This window comes from Chaetodon auriga, chromosome 17 (genome assembly GCF_051107435.1).
Source record: "Chaetodon auriga isolate fChaAug3 chromosome 17, fChaAug3.hap1, whole genome shotgun sequence".
In the NCBI taxonomy this organism is placed as follows: domain Eukaryota; kingdom Metazoa; phylum Chordata; class Actinopteri; order Chaetodontiformes; family Chaetodontidae; genus Chaetodon; species Chaetodon auriga.
In genome coordinates, this window is record NC_135090.1 from 2,462,205 (window position 1) to 2,480,203 (window position 17,999).

Below are 17,999 nucleotides of genomic sequence, written 5' to 3' on the forward strand. Positions count from 1 at the left end.
CTTACACTGTCTAATAGGCTTTTAGTTGTACTTTGTCTAACACAGGAAATAAACTGTTCTGCAGAAATCACTGATGGAAAGAAATTCCTCAACAAATATGATCATTTCCTTTCCTTCAAACTGAGTGATGTTAAGATCAGTATCAATCTTTATTTATTTTTGGATACAAAACACAAACAAAATAAGTTTAAAAGACAGATTACAGAGGAGCGTCAATATTTCTTAAAGCAAAGAACTGTAGTTCCCAAACTTTTCAATTTATTTGAATTCAATTCAATTCAATCAAGTGTGTGTGTGTGTGTGTGTGTGTGTGTGTGTGTGTGTGTGTGTGTATACACAGTCCCATTGTGTGACATTGTACACAGTCACACTGTGGGGACTCACCGTACTTGTGGGGACAAAATGCAGGTCCCTATAATGCAAATCATGAAATTTTAGGATGTGTGTGAGAGTGTGTGTGTCATGTGCTGTGTGTATCTAGGCCACTCAGTCCCACAGGTTGTGGCTGGGATAATGCTTAACTGTGACAACACACACATCAACAGATGCAGTATCTCACAAGCATGTCAATATAAGAGCTGTACATTCGGGTTGAGCGCCACTGAAAGGTAAAAGAAAAGTACAATCACAATCTCCAATAAAAATGCCATAGGAAACTATTTATCAAGCATATTGAACTTATTTCCTTGATCACATAGATTCTATAAAGAGAATAATAAAGTTTGTCCTCAATTAAAATGTCTATATAATCTGAATCTAAAGACGCATGGACTTCATGTTCCTGGTGACAGAGTCCCAGTGGGATGGGTCCCAAGCTAGGAACCAGCCTGTGAAGGTGGGGGGTTCATGGCCTTGTTTCACCACCACCACAGGAGTCTGCTTGTCCCGGCCGCTCGGGTCAGTCTCTATGTACTGTTTGGCTGCAGAGGAGGCAAAGAGTCAGTTACAACACTCTAAGCTACACTGAGGCGGTGCTTCCTTGAAATCAGTTTCACATGTTGGCAGTGACCTCATCTGGCAGGAAGAGGTAACTGTTTTTACATGTGTGCTGATGTAATGTTCAACTAAAATACATGAAAGATGTGAGAAGAGTTAAAGAAGTAACAATGGTTATCTAAACATTTTGTGGACCCAGACTCTCACCTTACACATGTACATTCCTACAAAAAAAATAAATCCATGTGACCATAATACAGTATAATAAACCCGTGAGAGCAGGCAGCTTGGTGGCTCAGTGGTTTTCAATGTCTCCCTGTCTCCTACAAAATACACTTATATAATCCTTATTTTCTTTAGCAAATATGTTTTGGAGGAAACACAACTGCTGTTTGATTATGTTCACAAGTAACTTTACGAGCAATTTCTATACGAGACAGAAGAAGAGCAGGGGTCCGGTAATGAGTACCTGTGTTGTTAGGTTTGAACTTCTAAAACACTTGGTTGTGGTTGAGGAAAGATTGTGGCTGTGGTTGCAATTCAATATGTGTTTCTTTCCACTATTGTTATATGAATAGCAGGTGTTGGGCACATGAAGGTAAACAGTTGATGCTAATTCTCCACTAAATCATTGCAGAAGGAGAGGATGCAATGATGTGATGTAAAGAGCACCAGTGAAAGCTCTAACAATAAAAAATGATGAGGATGACATGATGGAAGTATGATTGTTCCGTATATCACTGGGAGGAAGTACACTGTCTCCTATCGCTTCGTGCTGATCTGATGTCTTCATTTCTGCGGAGATGTATGACATTTGAGTTACGTGTTTTGCATACGTCATGATGAATTCGTTTCCACTGGACTTTGTCACATTTCTTTTATTGAATGACTGATCAGAGTAAAAACTTTTTTGTTTTGCATATTTCTTTTTTTTATATATATCTACAAAAAGGTAGCAGTTAAACTTCAGGGATATCAATCTGTCCATTTAGGGAGTGATTGTGACTCAATTACACCTGCTTTGATGCAAATGAAAGTGACAACAGCTGCAACGGAGGGGCAAAAGCAATACGACCCCCAAAAGTGAATGGTTTTGCATGTGGTGGTCACAGACAATTGCTCTCTCCTTATCCTTCCTGACTGATTCTTCTCTAGGTTTAGTTCTGTTAGTGTCCTTGTCACTACTGGTAGCATTAGCTGGTACTTGCAGCCCAGTCAGGTGCACAGGTAGGCATTTTCAACTTGAATAATTTGTTCACCATGTTAGCTTTAAAGGTGTGTGATTTAAGTGTACCTTAATTTTTTGGGCAGTGTATAATATGTGTTTGTGGGTTGCACTGAATTTACTTTGTTAATACAACTAGGTATTGTTTGTTGTAGCATTTTTTGTTCTGCCGTGTTTCAGAAGTGTGCAGATGATACATGTACGTGATACATGTACATATCCTTGTTGCATCCACAAACCTTTTATTTCATGTCGGCCACTTTTTTCTTGTCTTCTTTTCTGATTAAATCTAGTAAATCTATACTGGAGAACGTGTTTGTGAACACAGTATAATTTATAGTCAGCTGTATGTATAAGCTGCAAAATCCCCACCAAGAAGCAGTTCTATTTTTAAAATCCAACAGCTCACCAGATCTGACAGATTCAGTCTTCTCCACCTCATTGGCATCCTTTCCAATCCAGACAAACACCTGCAACAGAAGAGTGCCTGTATCAGAGTGGCCGCTCAGCTTGTCCAGAGACGATCTAACATCTGCTCCAGCTGTTTACCTGATCCCACACATCCAGCAGCATCACATCATCTTCAGCCAGGTCATCCTGTGTGAATTCTCCAGGAACCTCCTCAATCTGTACACATGATAACACTAGTTAGATTACTGCTCCACCACATCCCATTCAGCACGCTGCAGTGTTTCTCACAGATTGGACTGGGACTCCATCCCTCACATGAGGAATATAACAGGTAACTGATGTGTTGTGAAAAATGTGTTTCAAATGATAATGTGCATCTGGGATTTAAAGCAGGTAATCAAATAAAGTAGTGCATAGCAGAATTGGAGCTTTAAAGACGCCTAATTTAGGTGAGGGAGTGATGATAGAAGAGCTGACCCACAAGTTAAGTTTTTAATACAGTTTATCAAAGTAACATAGCAGCTCAAAACACCCACCACCCACCCACCATGTATAGCTGGCCTAATTCAATCACAATACTAGAAAACTAAACGCAAGTGGATGAAATACTTACTGTGAACCTGCCAGTCTTGTTGGAACATCCAAACAGACGGAGAGGGTGAGTCATGGTCTGACTCTCCAGTCTTTCTGAAGTCTGGTACTTTGTCTTCCCCCCTAGTGTTGCCCAGAAGTCAGCTGCAACACAAAAGACTCACTGAGATTTGAGAAGAATACACAAACTGAGGTAGACCTTTGCAGCAGGAACACAGCATGGAGACGGGTTCAGTGCAAGCAGAGCTGTACACTATATGTACACTATATTAGAATCAGACTTAGAGTTTGCAGAAGTGAGGCTGTAAGAGCTGACTTCACTTTGACTGCCTTGAAACCTTTTTTTTCTACCTTGACTGGTTTAAGATTGTTTCACACTTTATCAGTTTTCTGTGGAAGTCCATTCCTAGTAGAAAAAAAGATGAAATGTTGGAAATGACAAAAGTAAAAATATTAAGTCTAGTTTTATCTCGTAATTTCTATCTTCTATGTTATATTTATGTTTGATTGACAGCTGCTGGCAGAGTGCTGGCAGTGTTACACCAGAGGGAACCAGAGAGCAAACAAACTTGCACTGTCGCCGACATGTCGTGGTCAGACATGCACTTCTCCCCGGTAATGGTTGGTTAATGTGGCTCAGGACGAGACAAGCGTTCATATGTGTGAGTTAGATAAGGAGATTTTAGCAGGAGAGCTGGTGTGAGTTGTTGTTCAGAGTCTGTGGCTATTGTGTAGCTGACTGCTGTGTGGCTCAGTGTGGCTGCTCTGCCTTTGACAGAACACTGGTTACTGCTTTGTGCAAAATTTCTTTAGCTATATCGAAATAAGTAATAAGTCTCCATCTAAATATCATGAACACCTAATGGTATTTGGTTGAAATAATGCCACACTAGGGGGCGCCACTAAGTAACAAAAAAAATATAACATATGTGTGTCCCTTTATGTTTCTGATTTTTGCCCAAAGAAAGTAAGCTATTTAATTTCAATTGGATTTTAAAATGTCAAAATTTTGCCTCAGTGTGTCATGCTTTTGACGCTGCATTTTATGTTATTCCTTTACTACACACACACACACACACACACACACACACACACATACATATATATAAATATATATAAAGTTGGAACACTGTATAAAATGTACATTAAAACAGAACACATACTGTTTATCTTGTCTTTGTACTGTTTTCAATTGAGTATATGTCAAAAAGTGTTTTATTTATGTTTTACACAGCATCCCATCTTTTTTGGAATTGGTGTTGTAGTATAAAATGCACACATTCTGTGTTTAGTTGTTACACCCTGCTACGCCTCCTGCACTGTGCTACAAGCCATGCATAACTAATGCTGGCTGAACTTTCAGGTTTTACTGATTGTGTTTCATTGCTTCACAGCTGTCACTCATGTTGTCACATTTGCTTTCAATTTCACCATTGGGTTTTGCTGCTGACATCATCTACACTCCACCCTCTCCAGGGGGATAACATAGGATGACGGATAGACATATAATTTTATGCATGTAAGTCAAATGTAGAAGATGACCTGGTTCATTTCCTTCCATGATGCGTTTGCTGCTGCAGTTCAACTCTTTACTCATGTACTCAGCTCCTTTTTCCTCCTCTTCACTAGCTCCTTTACCCATCCATAGATAGGCCTGCCCATCAGCCATCTTCAGCAGGAAGGCATCATTTGAGTTCAGACTAGCTGCACTGGCATCAACCTGAAACATGCACACAACATTAAATTTTACATCTTCAAATGAAAACAGACAAAATAGACATGGTCACAATTAATTGCCTGTAGTAAATGCAGTTCATACAGCAGAACATCCTCACCTCAGCTATTCTGGTGATGGTGCCCAGGTTCCGTCGAACTTGAAAGAGTCGGGTTGGAGGTGGAGAGGCCTGACCTCCAAGGCGGGATGTACCACTTTTATATACAATGAGGGGTTTGGATTTGAAGAGACTCAGAAGATGGAGAGGTTCTTTACCCTGGCACACTCTGACCTGATGACACACACAAAATTTGCTATGTAGGTCATTTTAAAGAAAACACCTTATACAGATTAGTAGGAGAAACTTGCAAGAACATCCATTTGATATTTTGAAATATTCAGTATTCAACAGCGAAAATTTCCTTCTCTAATATAATTAGAAGACAAATCAAATCTTACATAGACTGTTAGTTACATTTGTAGGCATACTCCGAGTGTCTGACTGCTCATCTTTCTTGACCTGTCAGACTTTTTTTTTGTGATCTTACCACATTCTCAGATCTTAGCAGTTCACTTGATGACCATAATGTCATTTTGCTTCATGAGGCAGAGAGAGGTTTATGTGCAATGGCAGGCATCCATAGTATGTGCTGTTCATCTTCACTTCATACACTTCACACTCTACCTGAACTGCATTCCCTCCCAGTGAACGATCCAGTTCTACAGTCAGAAAGGCCGACGCTGTTAGCTCATCCAGTGAGCAGCTGGCTCCTTGCCTATCGGCCAAAAGGAGACATGAAACAATGATTGATACTTGGTATCTTAAGATGACACTGTGGTAAACTTTAAAGCTCAATGAATCCATATCTTTATATTAACAATGGATCAAGTAAAAACGTGTAATGTGAAAGGTGTTGCTGTTGTGGTGAGTTAGTAAGAAAGGTCACAATCTCTGCAGTGCTTGTCAGTGTTACAAACTTTTTAGCCTCTTTCAGTCCACAGTTCATGACCTGACCAGCACCAAACAGCAGTCAGACATAGTCAGGGACTAGATGGTGAACATATGGAACATTTTGCAGCTAAAGAGCCAGACATTTCCCTCAGGAGTTGTTGGAGACCTAACCAGAGCTAAAGAGAGTGAGAATATTGAACCGTCTTCAGGCGGACACAAACTTGACTCCAATTGAACATTAATGGTTGTGTAAACAGGCAACTGCTTGCTAACACATTATCAATATATATATTATTATATATAAGGTGTATTATACATATATCATAAAGGGATAACATGACAATGTTGAGTTAACTGCTTGTTCTGTTGTGTGTGACCTAAGTGACCCAAACTGTCAGTTAATACTGTTTTAAGAAAAAATAAAGGCTAAAAGTTCAGTAGACCTGATCTACATAGTTGGTGATAAATCTCTGCGAGTTCATCACCCACAGCTACACCTTTCACATTATACATTGTCATAGTATTGATTTTGTAGAGCTTTAATGTCTGATATTAGAATTGGGGAAAAAAATAATATACTAAATGGTTAATTTAAACATAAGAGATGACAATTGCTGGAACAATATGAAAAAAGCCACACCTATAATGGACATACTGCAAATCAGGAAACTTTGTGCAGAGCATTAGAGGAAGCATTGTCACAGAGGAAGTCACAGCTCTTTGCCTATGCAAAATCAGCTCAGTGAATGAACAGCATCATACCAGGTGTAGATAATCTGTCTCTTCCCATACGTGTAGAGGATGATGTAACAGTCCCCACCGTAGAACTGACCATAGCTCTTTGGGTCGACAGGAACTCGGCCACTGCTGTCCACCCTCCAGATCTGAAAGATAGCAGCACTACTTTAAGGGCCACATGTAAGAATAATGTCAAAGAGAGAAGTTTGCCAACATTTTATTGCTGGATGATGCACAACTGCTTTCTCATTGGGCTGCATTTTTTTTGCCTTGTTAGTTAAATGCCAATCATCAAGTACTATTAGTCACAGTTTTCAGAGTTATAATCAGTGATGTACCTTTTTAGAAAGACCCACATGTCTATGACATAACGTCAAAGCATACGAGGAAGGTGATTGTATGATTAATAATGGATGGAGTTTTAGCTTAGGGCAAGATCACACTGCCCATTCTCATCTCCACGTGGTTACCTTTGTAACTGCGCGATAATCTCTTAATGGAGATCTATAAGCACACCTTGAGAGTGACACCTTTTCAATGAAAGGGGTAGGAAATACATGCTGCTTGCCCCAAAGAGCCTTGAGCCATTTGTGACTGGAAGTCACTGTTGCTATTTATTCACTACTACATCATTAAACGTAACTCTGTCATCAACACAGCATTACCATGGTTTTACGTGTAGACAACATGTATACCTGTGTATCTCCGCTACCATCATCCACCATGTTGTACTGGGCTGCCATGTGGTGGGACTCATGGAGCTTGGAGGCATCAAACTCCACCTGCTGGATCCTTGCAATCCTCTCAGTGACAAACACTTTCCCCAAACCTACACTCTGGTCTTTGTCCTTCCAGTCTTGGAAGAACTGCTTAAACATGGGAGTCTCTCCTCCTTCTGGCAACACCTGGATCTGTGGAACCATCAGTAGCAACACTATTACCACTGGCATCACTTCAGTTTTTACATAACAGTTACATATTTTTGCTCTATGAAAGAATAAAATCAAATAATATTGAAACATATTTGATAACACTTGTTTGGGCTATGTTTGTTTTATTCCCCCCAAAAACTGAAACATAGGCCTTTTTAAAAATCTAAATATTTCAAGCGAAAAGTAAAAATGAAAGTAAACCTGTGTGTTTGCTGGGTAGCCCATCTGTTTGATGAATCCCTCAGCGGTTTTCATGGCCTCCTTTCTTTCACTGGGGTTGGCATCATGCCCTGTCGGAGAGAAATGAGATGAGATCGATGTCGATATGAAAAACCCACACAGCCTGCTGCACAGTCTAAAAGACAATAAACCATTCAAAGCAGAGGCTGAAACTCTCTACTGTACCACTGTCTAATTACCTTTCCATACAAATATCATCTTGTTTCTGCCATGATCCAGGATGAAGCACTCATCAGACAGCAGGTCACTCTGGAGGAATGGGTTTTCCTCCTTCACAACGGTCACTTTCATAGATCCTGATGCATCAGATACCTGGTAACAGACGAACACACGAATCAGCTGATAGCTGACAAAGAGAATTGATACAATAGGCATCATGCTAGAAATACTGGTACAAACACTTCGTTTGGTTTTAAGTGCCCTTTCAAATATTCAAATATTTTTAATTTTTTAAGTTTAGTGGACATTGACTCAAAATTTTGTTCCACTGACCAATAGCAAAACATTTTGACAGTGCAGACCTTTGAGGGAATGGAGTGCAGGAGAGTCCAAAATGAAGGAAATTATCATTGCTTGTTAGCAGCATTTCACCATCCAGAGTATTAACTGCTCCACAGCTGTGTTAACCTACTGTTCAGTATCGGATGGATCTCACAAGTTAGCAAGCTAGTTAGCAGGGACAGCCTTTCCGCTCTTCAATAAAACTCTTGAATGAAATGATGCAGTTTTTGAGGTAGGTGCCAAATCAACAATGTGATAAATTGCACGAGATAAGATTCTCTGTCTCATTTGATATGATGGGATGAATCAATAAATCTTCCCTGACAAGAATAATATTTATCTTTTCATCATTTCCAGCTAAATCAACCAACTGGCCAGTCCTCCAAAAATGTCTTGTTTTATGTTAATGTTCATTGTCTGTTTCTCTGTTTCAGTTTCAATTTTAGTCAGACATTAGTTAATGGAATCACTGGTATTGTGTGTGTGCAGACACTGTAGGCCTACCATGTATAGTTTAGCCATTTTCCTGTTGGACACATCGGCTTCTGTATCATCATCATCATGTCCCTCTGATAACTCTGGCTTGACTCCAAGGACCTATTAGTGTGAAAAACAATATTGCAAGCCATTAATGCTTCCAGTAATTCATGCTAACAAGTTAAACCACAATTACACAGTAAAACACTGATTGATGATGTAATTTTGCTCAAAAGAGGGCAGTAGCCGCAGTAGTGGGTAACAGCACCCATTTCCATCAGCATGAAATTGGAGTATACCGCAGTATACCAAAAGCCTCACTATGAAAACTTGTGGCAATGGAAAATAATCAATGACTCACACAGGAAAATATCTTAAAAACAACTACCCTGATTACTGTAAATTATGATGTTATACGAGGTGCTGGGATTAAAACCACTAGCAACCTCCTCTTTTTGGCTGCACATACTGGAAGATCACCACTGCAGGAGTCACTGGGTTTAACCAAACCAGTAACCTTTCCAGAGACAAACATGTCTGTGACCACACTACAAACAAGTTTTAGTGCATTATGTCCTTATGTCTATGTATAGTCAACAACAGTATGGATACTTGTATTCATGCTCCCCAGAGGATGGTCTCAAAAGACTCAAAATACAGAAAAGAAAAATCAGTCAGACCTATCATGTGACACATCAGTGATAAAGAGCTGCACATGTAAAATGACTTGACAGAAAGAGTTAAGACTCACATCAGTTAAATCGGACGGTTCACTTCCCTCTTCTACAACCACCAGTTCAGCACGTGCGTTTCTCTCATTGTCACGGATGCCTCTGGCCACTTGTGCTGCCTTCAGTCGCTCAAACTTGTTACACTTGGATCCACACCACTGATAGATCTTCTAAAGATTGGTGAATGCACAGACAGACATAGCATTACTGTCAACATTTAAGTTTTTCGATATCCCAGTTTGATTAACCCTCCCTCTGCAAACATACAACAAGAAAATGCTATGTGTTACATCTCCAAGGTCGACGATGAAACAGTCTCCACTGTTGAAGCTGGACCAGCTGAGAGGGACCTGGGTAGCCCTGACAACCCGCCGGCCCTTGATGTGGAGGAGTCTCTGTGCTGAAAGGTCATTGGTGACCACATGGTGGAAACCGGAGGCCACACCTCCTGTCTGAGGGGTAGAGAACACTGTCAACTTTCTTCCATTCCTCTGTTTACCTTAGCCTCCAACAACAACTTCTTCTGTCTCATGAGTCACTGCTCCCTGTCGCCACGTAGAATGTTGCAACAGGATTTATGGAAAAAAACAGCTGTCATTAAGTTGTGATTCAAACTCCAGGTCAAAAAACAATCCTACTGTTTTCCACATGTACTGCATACTTGTAACAAATGTAATAAAAAATATGACATAAAATAGCTTTCTATAAACATCCAGTGTAGCACTGATCAGTCCTTCACTAACCATGGAATCAGTTAAAACTGCAACACCATGGAAGAGCTGCAATGAGTGGGTTAGATCTGAAACAACCATCAGAAATCTTTCCACCTATACATGAGAAATATGAAAATCTAATGGACATACTGCCATGAAATAAACTGAGTACATTTATGCTACCCAGAGGATGGAGCCTTTTATTTTGGAATTTCAATTATCCAAAATGTCCAAAATGAGGCCAAAATGTGAGCACTTAGGCCAGTTGATTCCATTTTCAGACCAGTAATGAATTTGATCATACTTTGTAAGTGATCCCTCCCTTGAAGTAGCTAGTGAAGGCTGTTGACTCAACCCCCTGCAGTTCTCTGTACTGGACCGGCTTTCCACCCAGGTGGTCATCCAGCTGCACAGTAAAAATGGCAGCAGCGGCGCTCTCATCCTGGCTGCACTCCTTTCCTTTAAAGAACAGACACAGGCTCAAATAAAGCTCAAAGTACACTGGAAAATTATGGATGTATTCATCATTGTTGCATCCAGTGCTTTCCTGGCAGGCATGTTCATGAATTCACAGTGTCCATTCACTGCATGTACATGTGCTTAAGTAAGTTAATGAATTTTGAGTTTGCACAGGTACTTAAATTTTGTATGAAGATTAAATAAATCTTTTAAGGATCAAAAGAAACAGCTATATCTGAAAATTGATCTGAGAAAACTGATTTCTTGGTCACACAGTTTAACTGGGATTCTATCTCAGAGTTTTTGAGAATCCATTGGCATGATGAAGCCCAGGACAGGGAAAGAAATGTAGCAGGGGTGAAAGGAAAGAAATATTACTCAGAGCTGTGTCTAAAATAAGGCAGTGCAACTAAATTCTGACAAAAACATTAAGTTAACTGCAAATAAGTTGGTTTCCACAGCTGAACACAAGATTGCTGAACCTCAGACATGAGGACAATACGGAAAAACTGCATGTTGTAATGTCGTCCAAATGCCCTTGTGACTTGAGATATGAGTCAGAATTTATTTGCAAAACCGAATGAGCTGAGGCTCAGCTTAACAACCCTCTGGAATCTGTCTGTTCATCAGTGAAAACACTGAGCATGTTTTATTTATAACATAACCTTATTTATATATCATCAAGAGACATACAGAGAAAAGAGTTGAAAGTGCTGATGTGGGGCTTCGGGGATCTCATTTCTGTCTCACACTGTTAACATTTTTTTTAATGAAAATCTAAGAACTGTGAATCACTGTCAATATTTACATGATTGACAATGACATACTGTAGACTTTCAATGAAAAAGGCACGTGTTGGAATAAAATCCCTTTACATATAAATAGACAGTTTCATAGTTTCATTTCTTACATCTGCATTCTTCTGTATACTTTAAGTGAAACAATAAAGAATAAATCACTTTCATCTTCACACTTCCACTTTGACTCTTCTGGTTGTCTAGTCACAGTTTCCCTGTAGTTGCAGAAAGGGGATGCAACAAGAACAATAACAAATAGATAAAGGCAATATCAGACATGTCAGTTGAACGCTTCCTCACATCTTTGTGATTATCATTATTAAATGTCAGATGGATGATCATTGATTAAATTATACAGCTCATACTGACTTGACAAAGTGCTATGAAATGTATGAGCATATGAAAAGTTAATTAAGGCGGAAATAATGGCTAGAATGTTAATAAAAATGATAAAATTCATCACTCGGAAATCATTTCAAACTGAGTTCACAAATGCATATTTGAGTGAGATTTTACAGAACAATGTAGGCTACAAAATACTAGACTGATGATGACTGATGAGTTCACTATAATGACTGCTGACTGGTGACAGCAGTGTCAGCAGAAAGCTCAGCTGTTTCTCAGTCACTCTACATTTACACAAGCTGCATGAAAAGTATTGGTGACAGGAAGGAAGCAGCTATGTGAGATGTCCATTGGCATGTACAGTAGATTGGTTAATGATTAATGATGATGGGCTCTCAGACAGAGGGTAAGAACAAGCAAACATCTTAGTCATATTGACTTTCTACTCTCACAGGAAATGGAACGTTTCAGCACTGCATGAAGGAAGTATGTTATTAACCACAACATTTTAGTGTTGCGGGTACATTGTGTGCACTTGGTGTTGCTCGTTAGTAGCATCTTTCTAAGTGCTTTACAAAGGCAAGTGGACTTTATTGAGGTTCTAGAAGATCTTTGCCTTTTATTCGAAGAGGCTTCTTCAGCTGACAAACTAACTAACTGACAGGTGGGCAGTCCCAGCCAGGGGATCCTTTTGCAGGATTGTTCAAGCCTTGAGGTCATCCAGCCATCATGTGAGTCACTAGGGTCACATGGTGTAAATGGCTGTTAAGGCTGTTAAGCTGCCTAGGGAGCGATCTCAGGACTGTATTGAAAATGGTTGATGAGTGGTGTTGTAGACCACCTCCTCTGTTCACTGATGGCCCTTCCAGTTCGATATGGATGACTTCTTTCACCCCTCTTTCAAACTGCATATTTTGGCCATGTCTTCCCTGGCCAAAATATGTACATTATTGTCCTTAAATGAGTGTCCATTGTCCTTAAGGTGTAGGTGGCCTGCTGAGTCTTGACCTGAGGTGTTGGCTCTCCGGTGTTGTGCCATGTGCTTGCGAAGCATTTATTTTGTAATGTACAAGTCTGTGCATTCCTTGCTGCCTTGGACTGCATATACTACATTGCTCTCCTTATGCATGGGCGTTCTGTCCTTGTGTTACTGGGCTTGAAGTGCACAGGGTTTTGGTGTGTGTTGAAAATCGAGTGCACCAGCTCTTCCTCAGTAGTCTACATTTGGGTCTTATCTCCTGTTACGCTGCTTGCACATCAGAAGTGACGGTATTATGCAGTTTCTTCTTATATTATCTTGTATAATTATTATTTAATGTACTTTGTACTTTATTTTAATGGTAAAATTTCATTCATTCATGTAAAGCACACTGAATTGCCCTTTGTACAAAATATGCAATAGAAATAAATTTGCTCTTGCTATTGTAGTATCAAAATTAAGTGGTGCTTTGAGTCAGCACCTCCTCCCTCTAGCTCTTCTCTCTTGCAGTTGACTGCTCAGCTCAACAGCCTCCTTCTGCTTCTGTGATCACTACAGCCATGTGATGCAGAGAGGACATATTGCTTGAATACACTTCAGTGTGAACTGTCTGCTGGAAGTGGCGTACTTAATCGCTCTTTTAGTAGACCGTATACAGTAAATGCTGATTGAGTATGTAGTAGGCAGTGCAATAGTATCTGACTTTCGAACACAAAATGGACTGCACAGCAATGAATATTAGGTTTGAAAATACAAAATTTGCCCAATTTAACTTGACTTCTGGTATAAACCAGGGCCACTAGTCTTATATCCAAATACAAGTACAGAGACAGATAATTTTGTTGGTTAAACAGATACAAATAACAACATTTCTGTGAACCTCGACTAGATAAAAGTATTTGTGCTGACAGATGCTGCAAAAATTGCTTATATTTCAACAGCAAAAATTATTTCTCCATTATCTTCCCACTGAGCCTGTTTGGTATCTTACGTGCTGTGTTATCAGATCTCATTTCTTGAACAGGATAGGTCTCATAATACCATTTTCTCTTGTATTCTGCTCTGGGGCACATAGAGATTATAGCATGCACACAAGTCATTCAAAATTAATCAGTACTTCCTCTTCACTAGGCATAAATTAGCTCTCCAGTCTGTCCTACACTGACAGCAAATACAGAGCGAGAACAGCCCTCAAGTCAGCATTTCTAGTGTCACTTTCCACATTGATGTTCAGGTTCAGGGCTATCTAAAGACTGTCAATAAGGGATGACAACTCACTCTTGAGCCTATACTTTAAAGGTACACTACACAGGAATGAATGGTTACTGTTTTTAAACAAAACATCATCTAAACTTGGCTCCTCTTCCCCAGCTCAGCGCCAACAGAAGCACACACTCTCTGCCCCTGATTACATTTGCGAGTAACACACACAGTCCAGTGTGCCACCTGCAGCAACACAAACCTACATTTCCAAACCTCAATGTACAAATTTACCAAACTACCACTAGCACTGAGTCTCCAACGATCAACTTACTACATTGTTTTTTTCAAAATGTAAAGTTGTTTCCAATACGTACACTGAGTGCTTCTATTGTAGGAATGTTACCTTACATTTGTTGTAATGGAAAGCAAACTAGATAAGCTAACCGCTAGCACCTACCTGTCCAACAGGGACTGGGTCAACTTTATATGGCTCTTTGTTCCCATCCTCTCTTCAGAGCTCGCCAGCTGGTGAAAGCCAACCTCAGATTCACTCTCATTTTGGAACATGCTTTGTCAAACTGAGTAAATGCAGAGGTCAGACACACACACTGTCACACAGTGCTAGTGGGTCATAAGTGATGATGGAGAGAGATTACTTTGCATGAGTCTGTACTTAGTTTTTTAGGGAAATCCTGCAGAGTATGTTTTTAACCACTTTTCATGAACTGGCAGAACTTGATTCAGTATTTCTGAAGAACCAGAACACACATGATGCATATACATGTTTCTCTTGGGTCGTGTAGCAGTAACCAGACTTTAAGTTAAAGGGTTGTTTTACCGATATTGCGAAAGAAAACACATTTTCTCACTTCCCTATACTGGTTTTATGTGTCAAGGTTTTGAAATGTGTCTCTAGAATTTCTGCCATTCATAGATGCCACTGAAGATAAGACAAACTTTTTTTTTTTTTGACATTTGGGTTAATTTAGGAGGGATAATGGAAAAACTGTCTTTAACTGTTGTGGCAGGATGTAGACTCCTGTCATCTCAGTGAAAGCTGGAGGCCTTACACCCATGCCATCCATGGTGCTACATTGCAGCCTTCGTCCTTCATTGGCACTAAACTTTGGCACTGGATCTAAATAGTGCCCTGCAGAATTATGCAATATGAACGGAATTAATAGGGATACTGGGTCGACTGTATGAGTCTCTGTTTTTCTTATTGTCAATAAGAAAATATTGTCAAAACCAACAATGTGTTAGTCCACCTGTCAGTATATTATGTCTTCCTTAGCCTCTGATCAATTGGTTCCTATTGTAAATCTTTAAACATGACCCACAAATATATTTCAGACACAAATTAAAAAAAAAGTACAAGCCTCAAATAGCTGGTCACAGTTGTTTTTAGCAAAAGTTATCCAAACAGCATTGTTGGGGACTATTTTCAGCAGCAGATTAATCCACATTTGGTGCTCTAGTGAGTATTTGGGGCAGCAGGATGGTGTCCAAATAAACTACAGCTTCACTAACAGTGGACAGGCAGCCCCCCCGTGACTTCTCCTGTTTCTTCTTCTTCTTCTTCTTCTTCTTATTATTATTATTATTATTATTATTTTTATTAGTAGTAGTAGTAGTAATGGTAGTGGTGGTGGCAGTAGTATTAGTAGTAGTACTATTAGTGGTACTATTTCACTATCCCCCCGTTCAAGTTTTTCCACCACTTCTTGTAAAAGTTTTTGAGTACCTAAAATTGACCTGTATACATTTCTATGTAACCATACAGGAAGTGTTCATGCTTACTGTTTTTTTTTTTTGTTTTTTTTGTTATTTGTGGAGAATCATCACGTTTTTAAGTTTTCTGCATTATGAAACTAAACCAGTCATAGTGGTTTGTCGTGTGGTTCATAGCAGACACGAACGACTACAGCTAATTTGCATACTTTTAATGGTGCCAATCTGCCAAACTGGAAACAAACTCAGAAGAGGACAGCAGAACCTACCTGGATCTGACACCACAGCAGCCTGTCGTTATATTGGCTCACAGATAGATCAATATATTGGTGTTAGCGTGTCTTATCAGATGTGATCATTTTCACATAAAAGTCAAGTTTGACATTGCGATTTTAATAAAAAAAACTAGGACAAGCAACTTTTCATGTAGAAACAGTCAGAGACGCAGTTTCAATTACAAAGACGTCACTCTGGATGAGCTTTAACGGCATGGTGACCAGCAAGTTTGTTGAAAAATGTATATTTATTTATTCATGTGTCACTGAAAACATCAGATGAAAGATTAGATGCTGGATGAGGCATCAGTGATGTCTGAAAACTTAGATGTGGAACACTTGCAGCAATCAATGATTTTCACAGTGCTTTTTAAGGAACCACTAGAGACATCACTCAGGGAGTGAACAGGAAACATATTCACTCGACTCACTGAAGCAATGGGTAGTGTTACAAATGCGGCAAACATTACAAACTTGAAATGATGCTTGTGTAGGATTCAAATAATTATTTTGTGCAAAATTATTAAAAAAACAAATATTTATTACATTAACCATTCATTTTGCAAGGAGTCATCTTTGACCCACTTAAGAAACAGCGGAGAGTCCAATAACCTATTCCAAGGGTTAATATACTTACTTAAGTGTTTATTTCCATGTGGACACACAATAAAAACAAGTCGTAAGATAATTGTCAGGCTGTTACGTGACTGACTGACTGCATGCCAGCGATTGCTGGCTGAGTAAGAAGTCAAACTGGAAAAGTTGACGAAAGGCTCCTGAATCGACTGAAGCAGCACTGTTTGATAATAACAAAACACTGCATTTTGACTGTAGCATGACAGCATGAAGAGAAGCTCTTCTCAGTTACGTTTTCTCTGTCAGCCTCCATTGCTTTCCTTGAAGTGCATCTGAGGGAGCCCCTTAGTGTTTCATTAGAATCCGATATGATATATATGTGTCCCATACTGTATATCTCTCACCCTCAATGACTTACACCACTTTCCTGATGACTCTGAATGTTATTACATCCACTTACGCTCATTTCCTTTATTTTGAATGAGTCAGGGGGGGAAATGAATGGACCCACTAAAGAAGGGCTAGGTCTTTACTCACTTACCCAGCCAGTAGTGCAGGTGGTAGAAGAAGCTGTCCCTCTGTTTGACAGTGTAGAGAGTCACATAAGCATCTCCAGTGTAAAAGTTCCCATATAAGCTCTCTGGCACAGGTATCAGCTCCAGATTCTCGATCCTCCAAATCTGCAGGCCTGCTGTCTTGCCTGCATTGGTGAACTCTTTGTGGTGGAGCACCATGTCTGCTGCTGCTGTTAGCTTCTGAAGCTGAGTGAGGAGGTGAGGGGATGTGGAACACACTGCTGCTCTGTTCCTGAGTACTGACTGACTGACTGACTGACTGAGTGTGAGGCAGCAGTGTTTCTGCTTTGGCTTTCTCTAGCCCTTACACACACACAGTGGGTGTGTCCACATGTTGCCAACATACACACACCAATATCCTCAAATACACCTGCATGAATCGAGCTTTTCAGCACAAATGTGTATGCTGGAAGAAAAAACAAATGAAAGAACTAAATGAAAAGACTATATTTCAATAAATGTGTGTATCATTTTAAATAATAAAGTAATTGATATATTGTTTATTGTTTTATTATGTAGATACATAAACATCTATTCTAAACATAAAAAATGGTGAATTTGCAAGAGAAGGCATGTGTACATTAAAGCTGCGTCAATTGATTATTTTTGGCCACTAGGGGGCACCAACATTAACATATTACCTAGACAACAGTTGATATATTATCTCCCAGCAATGCTAATGTCTCAGCACTCTGTTGCCTATTTAGGCATCCAGCAGATCAGAACATTACCGTTCATTTGGAGTTTGTGTCCATCTGATGTCAATGGACATCAACCATTACCAAAGTCTCCCAGCATGATAAGCCCAGAAGACTACATTACTGAACAAAAGGCATGTTGAAGTTTGATCTATGTCACACTTATCACTTCAGTTTTCCATTTGTCAGATCAATGTGTG

General features: G+C 39.6%; 1 protein-coding gene across 1 annotated transcript; it reads right to left on the reverse strand.

The window, feature by feature from the left end:
* Window positions 1-139: 139 nt before the first annotated feature.
* On the reverse strand, window positions 140-17,343 carry scin (scinderin). Its single transcript, XM_076755264.1, has 16 exons — window positions 17,068-17,343; window positions 10,466-10,620; window positions 9,739-9,900; window positions 9,469-9,618; window positions 8,745-8,837; window positions 7,919-8,051; window positions 7,701-7,789; window positions 7,263-7,478; window positions 6,592-6,713; window positions 5,563-5,653; window positions 4,999-5,169; window positions 4,706-4,883; window positions 3,186-3,307; window positions 2,711-2,788; window positions 2,571-2,631; window positions 140-920 (listed from the first exon to the last, which is right to left on the reverse strand). Exons 1-16 carry the CDS (start codon window positions 17,258-17,260, stop codon window positions 757-759), a joined length of 2,178 nt encoding a protein of 725 aa, XP_076611379.1. The 5' UTR covers window positions 17,261-17,343; the 3' UTR covers window positions 140-756.
* Window positions 17,344-17,999: the final 656 nt, after the last annotated feature.

What these genes read in the sequence shown, in the direction of transcription:
- scin (XM_076755264.1), bottom strand. Translation starts at nt 17,260, where the DNA reads ATGGTGCTCCACCACAAAGAGTTCACCAATGCAGGCAAGACAGCAGGC. An exon ending in TGGGAGGGAATGCAGTTCAG is followed by an intron (nt 5,170 to 5,562) that starts GTAGAGTGTGAA and finishes GTGTGTCATCAG; the next exon opens with GTCAGAGTGTGCCAGGGTAA. An exon ending in GACTGAATCTGTCAGATCTG is followed by an intron (nt 921 to 2,570) that starts GTGAGCTGTTGG and finishes CCTCCTCTGCAG; the next exon opens with CCAAACAGTACATAGAGACT.